The following is a 13533-nucleotide window of genomic DNA, read 5'->3' as shown; positions in this document are numbered from 1 at the left end:
TTGATCAAAATAAGTCAAGTGAATAGTGCAAAAAGCCCCAATAAAGCACTTTAAAAACGGAGGGAGTAGCAAATAAAGGATACACAGTAAGGGGCTAAGGGCCTGTTCTCTTCAGCCTAGTTCACCTTCAATCAGTTCAGTTCATTTCAGCTTAGTTAATTTCAATAAATCAGAATACTTTAGCTTTATCCTGTCCTATCTTATCCTATCATGTCTTTATCCTATCCTCTTATCTTTCATAGTAAGTATTATTGTCCCTCACACAGTCACACTAAATACCTAATATTGTAATACGGAGTATATCTTATCCTATCACATCCTTATCCAATCCTTTTATCCTTCTTACATCTGTATCACTGTTCCTCGCACCAAACACCCAATATATATAAGTAAAAGAGAGAACAATACATGTAAAATGTTGGTGTGAATGTGAATTGTGAGATCATCAAGGTAAACCACCCAGGCACCCACGAATCCACTATCACACACTGTTACCACTTACCAGTTATCACTCAAATTAGTCAAATGACTTCTTCTATATTCATCTCTCGAATTTCCCCTTCGTTAATTCCTAGCACCTTCCAATTCTCTGCTAAATTAGCTTCTTCATCTTCTTTCTCTCTCCTCTCTAATCTTACCCAGGTTGAATTAGGATCATCATTCTTCTGTAAAATCAAAACCCTCATTTCAAATTTCACCATCAATTTTTAATTAATTAATTATTTATTTTTTAATTATTCATTTTTTTTTTTGCAGCAAAGGAGTGGAATTCGATCGTTCTCAGTCACTTCATCAATGGCGGCAGCATCATCGGAACCCAAGGAAGCTGTTTCTAACAATCCTGGCCTTCATTCAACACCTGATGATGCTACCAAGGGCTATATTATGCAGCAAACTGTATAATTCGATCTTTACATTGTGAATTTTGTATTTGATTTGTGATGTGATTGCGTTTAATTTATGAATTTTACTATTTTTTTTTTGGATTTTTGTTTTTGTTCAGATGTTTCGAATTAAGGACCCGAAAGTGAGCTTGGATTTCTACTCTCGTGTATTGGGCATGTCGTAAGTTCTTTTGCTTGATGATTATTGATTAACCATAATCTTTGCAATTTGTGTGCTTGGACTCCTTAAGATTTAAAGTTTTGGGAATTTTATGGATATCTTGGTTAAACTTTATTGTAATTATGTTATGCTATGGATTTAAATCATTATTGAACTTCCGCATTTGGTTGCTGATTGTTACTTTGAGTTATCAATGTTATACGATGATGATATTAGAATAAACTTGAAAAATTGAGGATTTTTTTGTTTATTTATTTATTTATTTTTTTGGGTTTTTTTTTTTACAATCAAAATTAATGGTATTAGAATAAACATGATTTTTTAAAATTAATGGTATTAGAATAAACATGATTTTTTTTTTTAATTAAAAAAAGTAGATGAATACTATTTTGTAGGGGTTGTTTGGCTCAACAAATTGGAATGGAATGGATTGGGAGGCTGGGAGCCCATACCATAGTGGTATGGATTGAGAATCCTATATCTTGCTACGCCTAAACTTGTTTGGTGTGAAATTAGAATGGATTTGTATCTAGTTAGGGTCTGAATCTAGGGTGGAATGGATTTAGTATCTTAGGGGTGGAGGTGGGTATGAGAAGGGGGTTGGAATGGAGTTAGATACCATTAGTATGAGTATAGTAGTAGTTATTTTAAGGATGACTAGTTGACTACTATAGAAACATCCAACAAGGTGGGGCTAATTCATTACTTTTGAAGCACACAAGTATTCCAACACAATGCCCATATCTGTATCTTGTCCCCCTTCAAATGCACAAGAAGTTGTAGTCTCATAGTAAGGCATATTAGCTAGTAAGTAAGCAGTTCTTTAGATTTGCTACTTCCCATGCTTGGGCTGCAGCAGAGCAGTCTCCCACTGTATGAATATCAGTCTTGATTGCAATGGCACCTGCCACAAAGCATTTGCACTGGACATATACTTATTAATGTTACCTCTTGTTTGGAAGGCTCCTTTGCAAAGCGTTTAGATAAAGATAGACCTACCTTTCGAGGGCACCTGTGCATCCCATATCTTCCAGGGCACTGTTACTAGCCGTAATAGAAGTCATACTGCTGTGCAAGTTCCTCCAGCTGCCAAAATGATGTCCAATTCTAAGAGAATAATGACCATCCTTTGTGTATAGAGCCATCTGTACTGGAAATGTTCTAGTTTGATTGTTGTCCTGTTCATGAATAATATGATGAACATAGTACAGAACCTGTTTGATTTCTAGCTTAAAATCCAAAAAGTGAATATGTTTAAGTAAGCTCCTTCTGTATTTCAGGATTTTTGGCCTCATGAATTTTGTTTTCCTGGGATTTAGTAAAGACACCTTCCAATGTTACCTGTATCCTTTTTTCAATTTTGGTGTCAGGTTGTGAAGGAGATTGATAAGGGTAGGACAGAGATTCCGGGGGGGGGGGGCGAATAGATGAAAATGGATGGAGCATTTAGAGGACGGTTAGGGTAGGTATAAATATGACGGAGAAAGAGTGAACCATTATGATTTATGACATTGCAATTGAGATGAATTAGCGTTGCAGATGAATAATGCCTAGTTGCTTATTGGTTATTAGGTGTGTCAGGAATCACAAAGTAAGAACAACACCTGCTCCTGTGTAAACAAACATATTAATGTAGGTAGTTAGCAAATTATATTGCCTTACACCTACACTGTAAACTAGTTAGTTTTGTTTTGGGGTTAGAAAATATCATTAACTCAGGTTGAGCGAGTGACAATAATTGTGCACAATCTTTTAGCTTATGACAAATTATTAGTCTGGAATGGTTGCAACTTGTAAGCAATCCAAACATCATTAATTAGATTAGAAGTTTTGGTTGTTTTGATCTTTTTTCTTTTGATTATATACTGACAGGTGGAACATTTTGGATCAAGTATATTGGTGGCGATAGTTTATTTAGTTAATCGAATCTTAAATTTAAAATTTCTTGGATTGCCTCATTTTTTACTAGTATTGCTTAAGCTTCTTTGCTTGTGGGTTTTTAACCCCTTATTTATTTATTTATTTTTGCCATTTGTCAATTTGTAGACTAAAACAGATTTCAATCTAGGCTTATAAAATTGTTTTTACCAACATTAAAAGTGTATGTACTATTTTTGCAGACTTCTGAAGAGATTGGATTTTGCTGAGATGAAATTTAGCTTGTACTTCATGGGATATGAGGTAATAGGGATGCCTATCTTTGACTAAAGTAATTTGCAGCTTGCCATTTAGTATTTTCCTTAGTTTCGAGTAAAATTGCCAATAATCTGAGATGAAGGACTAAATTAATGTTCTATGCCTTGTTTATTTATTCAGCTAGTCCCATTTTTACTGAATTGAAATTTTTGTTGAACTTAAATTATTTTTACTAAACTAAAATTAATTATACTAAAATGAACTAAACTAAAATTATTTTTACTTATTTTCTATTATATTTCTTCTTTAAGGTTACTAATTTCTACTAAATTGAATTTATTGTGAAACTATTTTATTGAATATTATTTTTATAAGGTGAAGTGAACATGGCCTTAATCTACTTCAGCTTTGTGTTCTATTTTTATTTTTACAGAATGTTATTTTTGTAAGGTGAAGTGAATATAGCCTTAGTTTACTTTAGCTTTATGCGTTCTGTTTGTTTGTTTTTACTATCCTTTTCTTACCTTTAAATGAGAGATTACAAACTAGGACTTAATAGTCTATTTGGATATGTGCAATTAACTCTGATAAAACACCAAAAGCCTTAGCCCATAAAAAAAATTAGTTTTATCCATAGCAAGCAAATCACTTGATAAGGTGGCTCCTAAGTACAAGTAGTTAGGTAAATTTCTGTCTTGCTACACACTTCATGACTGTTGTAGATTCATTGTGTCGTTGAAACCCTTTCTTTCCAGCTCATCTGGACCTCACAAAGTGCTTTTGCTCCCAAAAAAAAAAATGCAAAGAAAACAACTTCTTAAGAATAGTGTAGTCTTAGAAGAAATGAACGTTCGGTTAGATAGCTAAACTTCTTCATTTTGGAGCATTTTTGGAATTAGTCCTACAACCATACTCAAAAGCTCCCACCTAAAGCGGGATGTTGGCCTTTCGTATTGATTTGATACCAAAAAGAAGAATTATTATGGTGGCATGATCAAATAACATAGAAAAGACTTGTATGAAAAGGGCCTCAGTAAGACACCAAGATATCTAAATAAGTAGAAGCTGAAGCAATAAAGCTGGTTCTTATATCTCTTTCTCACAGGAAGGCCTCTGTAAGCCTTTTTAGAACCCACTGCTTTGGCTTAGCTCTATCATAAAATATGTCTGACGGGGAAATGAAAGTGGGTAATTGGGGATAATTTTCTATGAATAATACCTTGATTTTCTTTTCTTCACCCGAACTATTTTCTCTTTGATGACACAATATTGAAGGTACTTACATTTAGGAGGGAACTTGAGTGAGAACCATTTTCATCTTAGAGCAAAATTCTTGAATTCAGTCAATGAGCTGTATTGATGTTTGATTTTCTTGCTGTAGGATCCTTCTTCAGCTCCTAGTGATCCATTAGACCGAACTGCTTGGACCTTCAGTAAGAAAGCTACAGTTGAACTTACTCAGTGAGTGCTATATGTTGTGATTGATGATTCTTCGTAACCAATCGCTTGCTACTACTGTTGCTCTACTTTTTACCTCTAACATGTCGGTATACTTCTCAGCAACTGGGGCACAGAGAGTGATCCTGAATTCAAAGGTTATCACAATGGAAACTCGGAGCCTCGTGGCTTTGGTATGATATTTTTCCCTTGAGTTTGTCTTGTTTCTTGACTGAGATACAAATATTTGAATCCTTGTGGATTTATTTTATTCTACTCTGCCGGCTGTAGTTATTCTTGCCTTTTTTGTTTTGTTTTGTTTTGGAGAACTGGTACAAGATGAGTTGCCAGTATGATTCATGTATTGCTATAGCATTGTGGTATAACTTTAATAGAAAGTTTATAAAATGATGTCAACCTCCATCTGCTCTTCCTGAGAAACAATTCTTTTATCCCATAAAGAAAGTTGTTTTTATGTTGATGTCATATATGAGGGAAAAAGAAAACGTTTAAATAATTTGTCAAGTAGGATTGGTTGTAATGAGGTTGGTAAGTTGTGTAGATTAGTAGCTTAGTACAAGCTATTGTTGGAGACAAACTCTTTGTGCATATTATAATAGAAATAACCAAACACATTTTCTCAATGGTGAATAATATGTACTGGGGAAGCTTACATGTAAGGTTTCTAGATGTTTTCTAGGCGGTTCTGTGTGATGTAATGTTAATCTGAATTTTCCATATAGATAAGACCACCTCTTGTTAACCACAAAATTCGTAGATTTATGCTTGGTATTAATTAGGGATCAGCAAGACCACTCTTAAGCTCCACAATCTCTATCACCAGAGTCAGACTCTCAGGGCTCTAGTTTGCTTGACAATTTGGTCATTCGGTTAATTTGTGCACCGCATTAGAAGTCAACTACTCTGGCTTCTATGCTTAAAATAGTAGTTTGACAGCTTCTTATGTAAGATATTTTTTGAACTTGTGAAGTTATAGTTTCAAACTTCAAATAGACAATGTTTTCCCTAAGAAAAAGAATTAAAAGTGAAGCTACTTTGTCCCAGGTGTTTAATTCAAAAGAAATGTGTTTTTGTCATGATGAAGTTTTTATTAGCCTTATATTTAATTTTTCTTTCTTAGACTGATGAAGGTCAATGTACATGAGAATTTACCGAGGCATAATTAATGACTTGAGTTCATTCTACCTTTTTTGGTACAATTTTTTAGTGATGAAGTGATGGTCAATGTAAGAAGGACAGAAATTGTGTGTGTGTGTGTTTTTTTTTTTAATTTATAACTTTCGTATCTAAACGCAAAAATCTAGTGGACAACAAGTTTCCTAAGACGCAGTGTATAAAAAGGCATGGCTAGGGGCAAGGAGACTTGGTCGTACACCTTTGTTGGTCTGGGTGAGACCAATTTTATTTGGCACACTAGAGGCTCTCAACCTTTTTTTTTTTTTCCAAAATCATCTTCTCCTTTTTGTTTAGTGTGCGTCATTTCAATGACCTAAGGCGCAATGAAATCCCTGTTACTTTTGTGCGTCTTGAGTCTCTTTATACATTAATTGTTAGCACAAAACTTATCATACAACTTATCATGAGGATTTTTTCTTTATTGGGGCAAACTCTGACTAGTGTTAATGGTAGTTATCAATTGAAGCCCCTATGAGACCGTTCATACAAAAACTATGTTTGCTAAATTTTTTTGGTGCACTTGTCACTCTTTAAATTAAGGGCAAATCCTTGTTCACTATGTAAACGTAAGTGATAATATAAAAAGTTCGAATGATTGATAATGATTAAGAATTTCCACTTTTAACTCTTAACAGTTTAACTAAACTAATATACTATCACTGCATATATTTCCCTAAATTAAGAAATAAGAACTAAGGAAATGTGGTGAGGGGGATTTCTCCTATTCTTCGCTTTTCTGAAGGTACAGTCAATAGTTTAGGTTGTGGTTGGTTGATTATGGTTGTGATCATAATTTGTATATATGGTTGGTTAATGTTAAGAACAGAATTCCTTATTGTTTTGGGGTCCTTGGCCTCATTGTGGCAAAAAAATAATAAAAATAACCTTAAATCTGTTTTCTCTTGTTATTTATATCCTGCCCATTTCAAAATTTTTGGATCTACCACTCTGCCCTGTTTCCGACCAATTTTCTTCTCCATTTACTGGCCTCATTTTTTCGTAGCTCTTTCTATCGGTCTATCCTGATGCATTCAGCTTTGATTTATGTCTGTTAAGTTCTTAGCAACAATCTTATGTGTATTTGCTCACAGGGCACATAGGAATAACCGTTGATGACACTTACAAGGCATGCGAGAGATTTGAACAGTTGGGTGTGGAGTTTGTAAAGAAGCCTGATGATGGTGGGTCTTTTATTTCATAAATTTGATCATCTTATAATTATCATATTTTGTTTGAGGAAAATAACCTGAATTGCTGGCCACCTTTTCATGTGTAATATATGATTATATGTTAAGAAAAAAGAAAGCCCTGCGCTTGTGTTTGTCAAAATCTGATCTTTTAAGGTTGAATACTTTGTATGTTGTAAATAGTAATGTGGGTAATATATTGAGAATGGTGTCTGTTGGTACTACACTAGGATCAGCTATGATACTTTGAATAGTGAGTAGGTTTCTCACTTCTCTTGTGGTGAATATTTTGCAGGCAAAATGAAAGGGATCGCATTTATAAAGGATCCTGATGGCTATTGGATAGAAATCTTTGATCTTAAGTCAATAAAAAGTGCTGCTGGTGATGTCTCTTGAAGCGTTGTTTCAGGGGCTTTCTGTTACTTTTTTTGTTATCCCATGAAGTTTAATTGAAGATATACTATCTAATTTACTTCATGCTATATGCAGAACTGGGATTTTGAGATTCAAATAGCTGTCTTATTTTTTTTGAACTTATTTAAATATGATTGTTATGATTGCACTTAGATTCTTTCTTGAGTTGTTGAGAGTCAATAGGTATTTGGAAGGGGCCCATGAAATGTTGTATTAGATTGAGAGAACTCAAAGACAAAAAAGTAATGCTGCCATTTTTGGAACTTCCCAAAAGAGAATGGGGAAGTATATATCTCTGGCTAGAAAGTTTTGATTCTGGTCACAAAGTGGGTAGTGGGTTTGCATTGATGAAATTTCAAATTGTTAGTTGAACTAGTACTAAATCGATATATTAAGAGCTCTTATTATGAATGTTGATTGAGGAGCATGGGCCTAAAGAGACTAAGTTTTGGCAGCTTAATCTTGCAAAAATTGAGAGCATTTCATTTGGTGATTGAAGTGTTTTAGGTTGTTTAATTGATCGATTATGTCCAAGGGATCTAATGTGGTGCTCTCTAGATATTATTTGACGCACTGTTGTTCCTTGGCTGCAAGAGCTGAGTGGATTTTTTAGCAAGTTGTATAGTGCTCATGTCATTGATACTTTGATAGTGTGTTAGGCTTTGATAGCAATTTAGGAAGCTGCTACTGAATAACGTAAGGTCATTAATTTTTGTGCCTAAGTGAGATCAATGGGTTATTCGAGGTTGTAGGTACTTGGGGCTCTACTTTTGTTATGTCTAGCAAGTAACAATATCATTTCTAATGGACTGCACGAGTTTGTGTTGGTTCACCTGTATTTAGGCTACTTCTGATTAACCTGTTTCTTCACATCATTGCAGTAGTGAAATTGTCATCAGGTGGTTCATATATATTGGTAAATCTTTATTGAACTATTATTTTTAGAAGCAATATATAGATGTTGCAAGATGGTTGAAAATGGTAGGATCTACTTTTAAGATAGTGTAATCAAAGTTACAAGAACATTTAGGAGTTGTTCTAGTTGCTCCTCATGAGTCCTGTAAGTTTGGGTCCTGGAAGTGGGGCATAGTTGGGTGAAATATTATGATAGTTGAGTGTCTAAATTATCCCAATTGAAGAAATTGATGGCTACTGGCTATATTCTTCACTTAGAAGTTTAAATTTGTACTACTTTTCTTCTTGTAATACTTCCTTCATTTCTGAGAGATGACCCATAAACTTGGTTTATGTGGGGCTTACATAAACTTCCAATAAAAAAACTAACACATCACCCTAAGTCAAAAACAAAGAGAGGGAAAAATGGGAGGGAAAGAATTTCATGATGGCGCTAATTTTGGGACTTTTTCGCTCCTTCATTTTTTGGCGTTCAAAATTTATTGTGTTACTAAACAATTATTTATGATACTAATAAATAAAATTTGTAACTAGAATTAATAATGTAAGTCATTAATGAAGAGAAAGATTTTTTTTATAAGAATTGGATATATATCATTTGATAATATTTCTTAAATTACAAATCAAAAAAGTATTATGAAAACACCTGTGAAATTTTTTTTTAATGCTCTTTCTAAAGACATTCATATTGATATATTTTCAAAAAATTAAATAGTTGGACAATTTTAACCTTACTATAGTGTTGTGTTTTACCTTTATTTTTTACTCTCGAGACCAATAAACATCGGTTTGTTATCCAAAATAAATTTAGTTGAAGGGCTAAACTAAAATAGTGAATGGTTCAAAAAAAATTTCATTTAGAATACAACAAATACTTATATATGCAAATTAAATAAAAATAAATTAAATATATTATTAATAAAACTTAAAATTTTAATAATTTGAAATCTTTGTTTATATCTTGTTAGTAGATTTCTAACTAATTTTCGTTTCATACGTAAAACTTCTCTCTCCTCTCCTCCTCTCTTCTAGGGTTTCTCCAAAATCTTGACCCTTTTTCTTTAATTTTATTTAGTTTTGCAATTTGAATTTCAATAAATCTACACAAGTAGTGTGGATATTCGTCCGTCTCCCTATGGTGGAGTCGTTAGTTTAGTTGTTTGTTTTTGTTTAGGGTTTGTTTGTGTGTTAGGGTTCATCAAAAAAGTAATGATCTTTTGCCCTATTGTTTTGTTCGGGATCGCAACAGTTGTCAAATTTTCAAATGCGTTCAGGCGAATCAGATGAGAATCATCCTTACGGCTACAACAAATCGTTAGACCGTCTCTCCGAAAAGGCTGTACATTCCAGCGATGTGTGCGAGAGATGTACCACAGTGCAAGATCTTTTCAACGATCGTAGCTCTGATGAAGGAAAACCTAATTTGATTCAATTTTATGTATTTGTTAATTTAGATTTCATTTGTAGATGCCGGATGATTTTTTATTAATGAATTGATTTGTTTCAAAAAAAAAAAAAAAAACTAATTTTCGTTTCATTATTACATAATAATTAGTGAAGGGTTAAAATCAAATAGAGGGGAGTTAAAATATATAACATTTGAAATACATAAAGTAGTTATCGGTTACTAATAAATATAGCATTATATGAAACAAAAGTTTTAAATAACATATTAATACTTCATCCATTACATCGCAACTTTAGAATTTTTTAATACCCCAAAGTTTGGTCGAATATTGTTTGTAATACTAATAATCTAATATGATCTTTATTCTTAATATTAGATAATCGGTTTCTCCAAGGCACAAAAATTTATTAAACTTGTAGTGAAACGTACTAATCACTTGTTATTTTTAAAAATGAAATGATGCTTCTTTATAATAATACAACTACTAAATATTAATCAATTGTTTTACCAAAAAGTGAAATTATATTGTTAATATTAGATAATAATTTATTATTAAAACACAATTATTAATATTGTAATATACAAATACTAACACTTGATTAGCAAATAGTGAGGTTATACAAAAATAATCATTTTCAAAATATAATAGTGAAGGGTTAAAATTATGGTGGAGGGTTATAATAAAATATTTTTGAATTACAAATAATAGTTTTCGGTTACTAATAAATATATAATTTTGTCAAAAATTAAAGGATTTAAAAACGCAAAATAAGTAAAAATTTTTAAACATATTAATTTATAATACTTAAAATTTTTGAAACTTTGTTTACATCTTGTAAGGACATTTTCAACTAGCATATTACAATTGTTATTTTTTAAAAAGTGAAATTATGCTCCTTAATATTAATACTACTACAAACATGTCTTAAAACTTACAATTGTTGCATCAATAACCAAATTTGGGGGTTAAAATCTTCTTACTTTATATATATTTTTTTATTATGAGATCTTCATACTTTATATATAATTTTTTACCAGATCATCATATTTTATATATTAATTTTTTTTTTTTTTGAAATCTTCATATTTTATTGAAAAACTATAATATAGATTTTGAATACTAATTATGTAATTGATTTTATTGTAACCTAATTAATGAATACTATTTAAAAAATTATTGTTACCAAATAAATTAGAAGCTTACAATCGTTACAACTCGTTTTATTTTTAAGAAACCTGATTTTTTTCCCTTTATTTTAATTTCAATTTTAATAATCAATTAATTAACTCCAAAAATTTCATATATAGAAAAGTTTGATTCAGATTTAATGTATTGTCATTGTGAATAATCTAATGTTGTCTAACATCTGTTACTAGTCAATAATCTAACTTGACATTCATATTCTGATGTTTAAAATCTGAAAAACTGTTCTTAAAAAAACAAAATTACAATCTGGAAAATTAAAATTGAAGAACATTGGAAATAATGAAATTTCAATTAATATAATATTGTACGATTCGATTGAATAACTATATGGTATAACATAATTTTTCTTCAATACAGCGAAGCTAATATATGTATGATCTTAAAAAAAAAAAAAAAAAAAAAAAAAAAAAAAAAAAAAAAAAAAAAAAAAAAAAAAACCATTCCTTTTTTTCTAGTTTTGAACATATGATTCATACAAATCAAAATAAGAAAAAAAATCGCAAACCAGATCCGTAACACAACGATAAATGAGATATAATAATAAAAAATTGTATAACATAACATTGTATATGTATTTATACGAATTTATGAAAAAACAAACAAATTTTTAAGCAACTCAAGCAAAAGATGTAGAAATTTTTTTTACAGAAAATATACAAGAACATGAAAAAAATTAGAAAGAGAGAAGAGAAAAAAAAAATCAATCCGCTAAAAATCAAACTGCAAAAAATTTAAGCCTAATATAATAAGAGGAGAATAATTCTTGCAACATGAAAAAACATTATATATATATATATATAAAAAAATTATATTATAGAAAAAATCTAAAAAAAAAATCATATCAAGAACTTGAAGAACAATGAAAGAGAGAAAAGAGAAAAACTGGACAAAAAAAACCAGCCATAAAAATGAGAGGAGAGAGAGTAGGGTGGTTGCAAATGTGGGTGCATTGATTTTGCCTAGAAAAAATAAATCAAATTTGAAATTTGATTCGAAATTTTGGTTTGAATTTTAAATGAAATGTTTAAAAATAATATTTTTGGGGTCCAAAATATTTACCAACCATATCATGTCATGTCATCAGTTTATATATGGCCCAAATAAACCTGGTTTATGTGTAGCCTTTACCTTCGTTTCTTCATATTTTCAACACTTTGAATTTAGCACCATCCATGTGCAAAATACCAAGTTTGACCACATATTTTTGGTGGTTTTAGTACATTTTAATTGGTTGAAGCTACTGCGGCTAGAAACGCCGCACCAATCATAGGCTTCCTATAGGGGAGAAGAGGTGGTTTGGTCTTTTAGAAAAGACAAGTAATGGATCAAAAGTGTAATGAAAAAAGTGAGAAAGAGAAACTACTACTCGGTACTACGAAGTATATACTAAGGGTAAGAGCATGCCCAACGGTTAACCAATTGGGTTGGTTATTGGGAGAGAGAAACTGAAAAAAAATAATAAAAAATGAAGAGAGAGAAAAAGTTGGGGGAATTTGGCTTGGTTATGCAATAAAATATTGCAAGTGGATGAGTTTTGATAACAACCCGTGATGATGTTGCACAACAGGATTGTGGCACCTATTTCATTAATCACTGGCTGAGATTTGCTCTTATTTTTATTATCGTTGTAATTTTGTAACATCTATAATTTTATAAATACAATTCTAAAAAAAAAAAAAAAAAACACCAACAACTCTATTTTATTTTTCTCTATAAAATGAGCCCAATATTGAGATATTTTGAAACACTTTTTTTTAGTGAATATTACTCTCTTTATTATCAAATTGTGTAAGAGATGAATATTCCAAAATCTAATAAAAAAAAAAAAACCCCCACAAAATCTCAAAACTCATCACAACCCCAAAATAATTCAAATATTCAACCTTACTATTCTAACATTCCAATTGATCTCAACTCTGATTTAGGTACAAATTTTCAACAATTTTCGAATTATGGTTCACAAAATCTCAATTTCTCAAATCCAAGTACTTTCACTTCTTTTCCTTTTCAACCACCACAAAATCCTAATTATTCATATTCTCAAAATGTTATCCCATCTTTTGAGAATATTCAAATCTTGCAAGGTGATCTAACATTTCTTATGTCACAAGGTGATGATAGTGTATTTTCGAGTTTCAATTGCTCATACACATCGAATGCATCAAATGACGACAATGAACCAGAAGTTGAAGAAGTTGAAGTCAATGAAAGAGGTCATGAAGAAGGCAATCAAAATGGAAAAACAAAGTTTTGGTTATTGATGCATGAAGAAGTGGTTCTTGTGATGGCTTGGCTTGAAGTTAGTCAAAATTAAAAAAAAAAAAAACTAACACTAACCAAAAGGGGGATGTTTTTTGGAGGAAAATTGAGGAAATGTATAATAATGTTAGATTGTACAGACAAAGGTGTTTCAAAGAAGGTACTGACGGGGTAACACGAGAAGATTTGTTGAAAATGAGGGGTTCGGAGCAACTTAGAAGCCGTTGGAGAAGGATCAATGCTTCATGTTCTAAATTTTGTGGTTCACATGCTCATGCTGAATCAAGAAGGGGAAGTGGTCACAATGA

At 31.4% G+C, this 13533-nt stretch overlaps 1 protein-coding gene across 3 annotated transcripts; it reads left to right on the top strand.

Moving 5' to 3' along the window:
• The first annotated feature begins 331 nt into the window (after positions 1 to 331).
• LOC145559512 (lactoylglutathione lyase) lies at positions 332 to 7588 on the top strand. Of its 3 annotated transcripts, none has more exons than XM_081620928.1 (8): positions 332 to 450; positions 757 to 897; positions 1004 to 1065; positions 3186 to 3246; positions 4583 to 4662; positions 4762 to 4832; positions 6927 to 7016; positions 7318 to 7588. In XM_081620928.1, exons 2-8 carry the CDS (start codon positions 796 to 798, stop codon positions 7416 to 7418), a joined length of 567 nt encoding a protein of 188 aa, XP_081477054.1. In that variant the 5' UTR covers positions 332 to 450; positions 757 to 795; the 3' UTR covers positions 7419 to 7588. The 3 variants fall into 3 exon arrangements, with proteins under 3 accessions (XP_081477054.1, XP_081477052.1, XP_081477053.1); XM_081620926.1 differs by lacking the exon at positions 332 to 450 and adding an exon at positions 460 to 642; XM_081620927.1 differs by lacking the exon at positions 332 to 450 and adding an exon at positions 511 to 667.
• Positions 7589 to 13533: the final 5945 nt, after the last annotated feature.

This window comes from Chenopodium album, chromosome 9 (genome assembly GCF_948465745.1).
Source record: "Chenopodium album chromosome 9, dcCheAlbu1.1, whole genome shotgun sequence".
NCBI lineage: Eukaryota > Viridiplantae > Streptophyta > Magnoliopsida > Caryophyllales > Amaranthaceae > Chenopodium > Chenopodium album.
This window is presented reverse-complemented; position numbering and strand designations above follow the sequence as displayed.

Excerpts from the sequence above, each read along its gene's own strand:
- LOC145559512 (XM_081620926.1), top strand. The coding sequence starts at position 526 with ATGACTTCTTCTATATTCATCTCTCGAATTTCCCCTTCGTTAATTCCT. Across the intron at positions 3,247-4,582 it reads TGTACTTCATGGGATATGAG|GATCCTTCTTCAGCTCCTAG; the intron begins GTAATAGGGATG and ends TTCTTGCTGTAG. Across the intron at positions 7,017-7,317 it reads TGTAAAGAAGCCTGATGATG|GCAAAATGAAAGGGATCGCA; the intron begins GTGGGTCTTTTA and ends AATATTTTGCAG.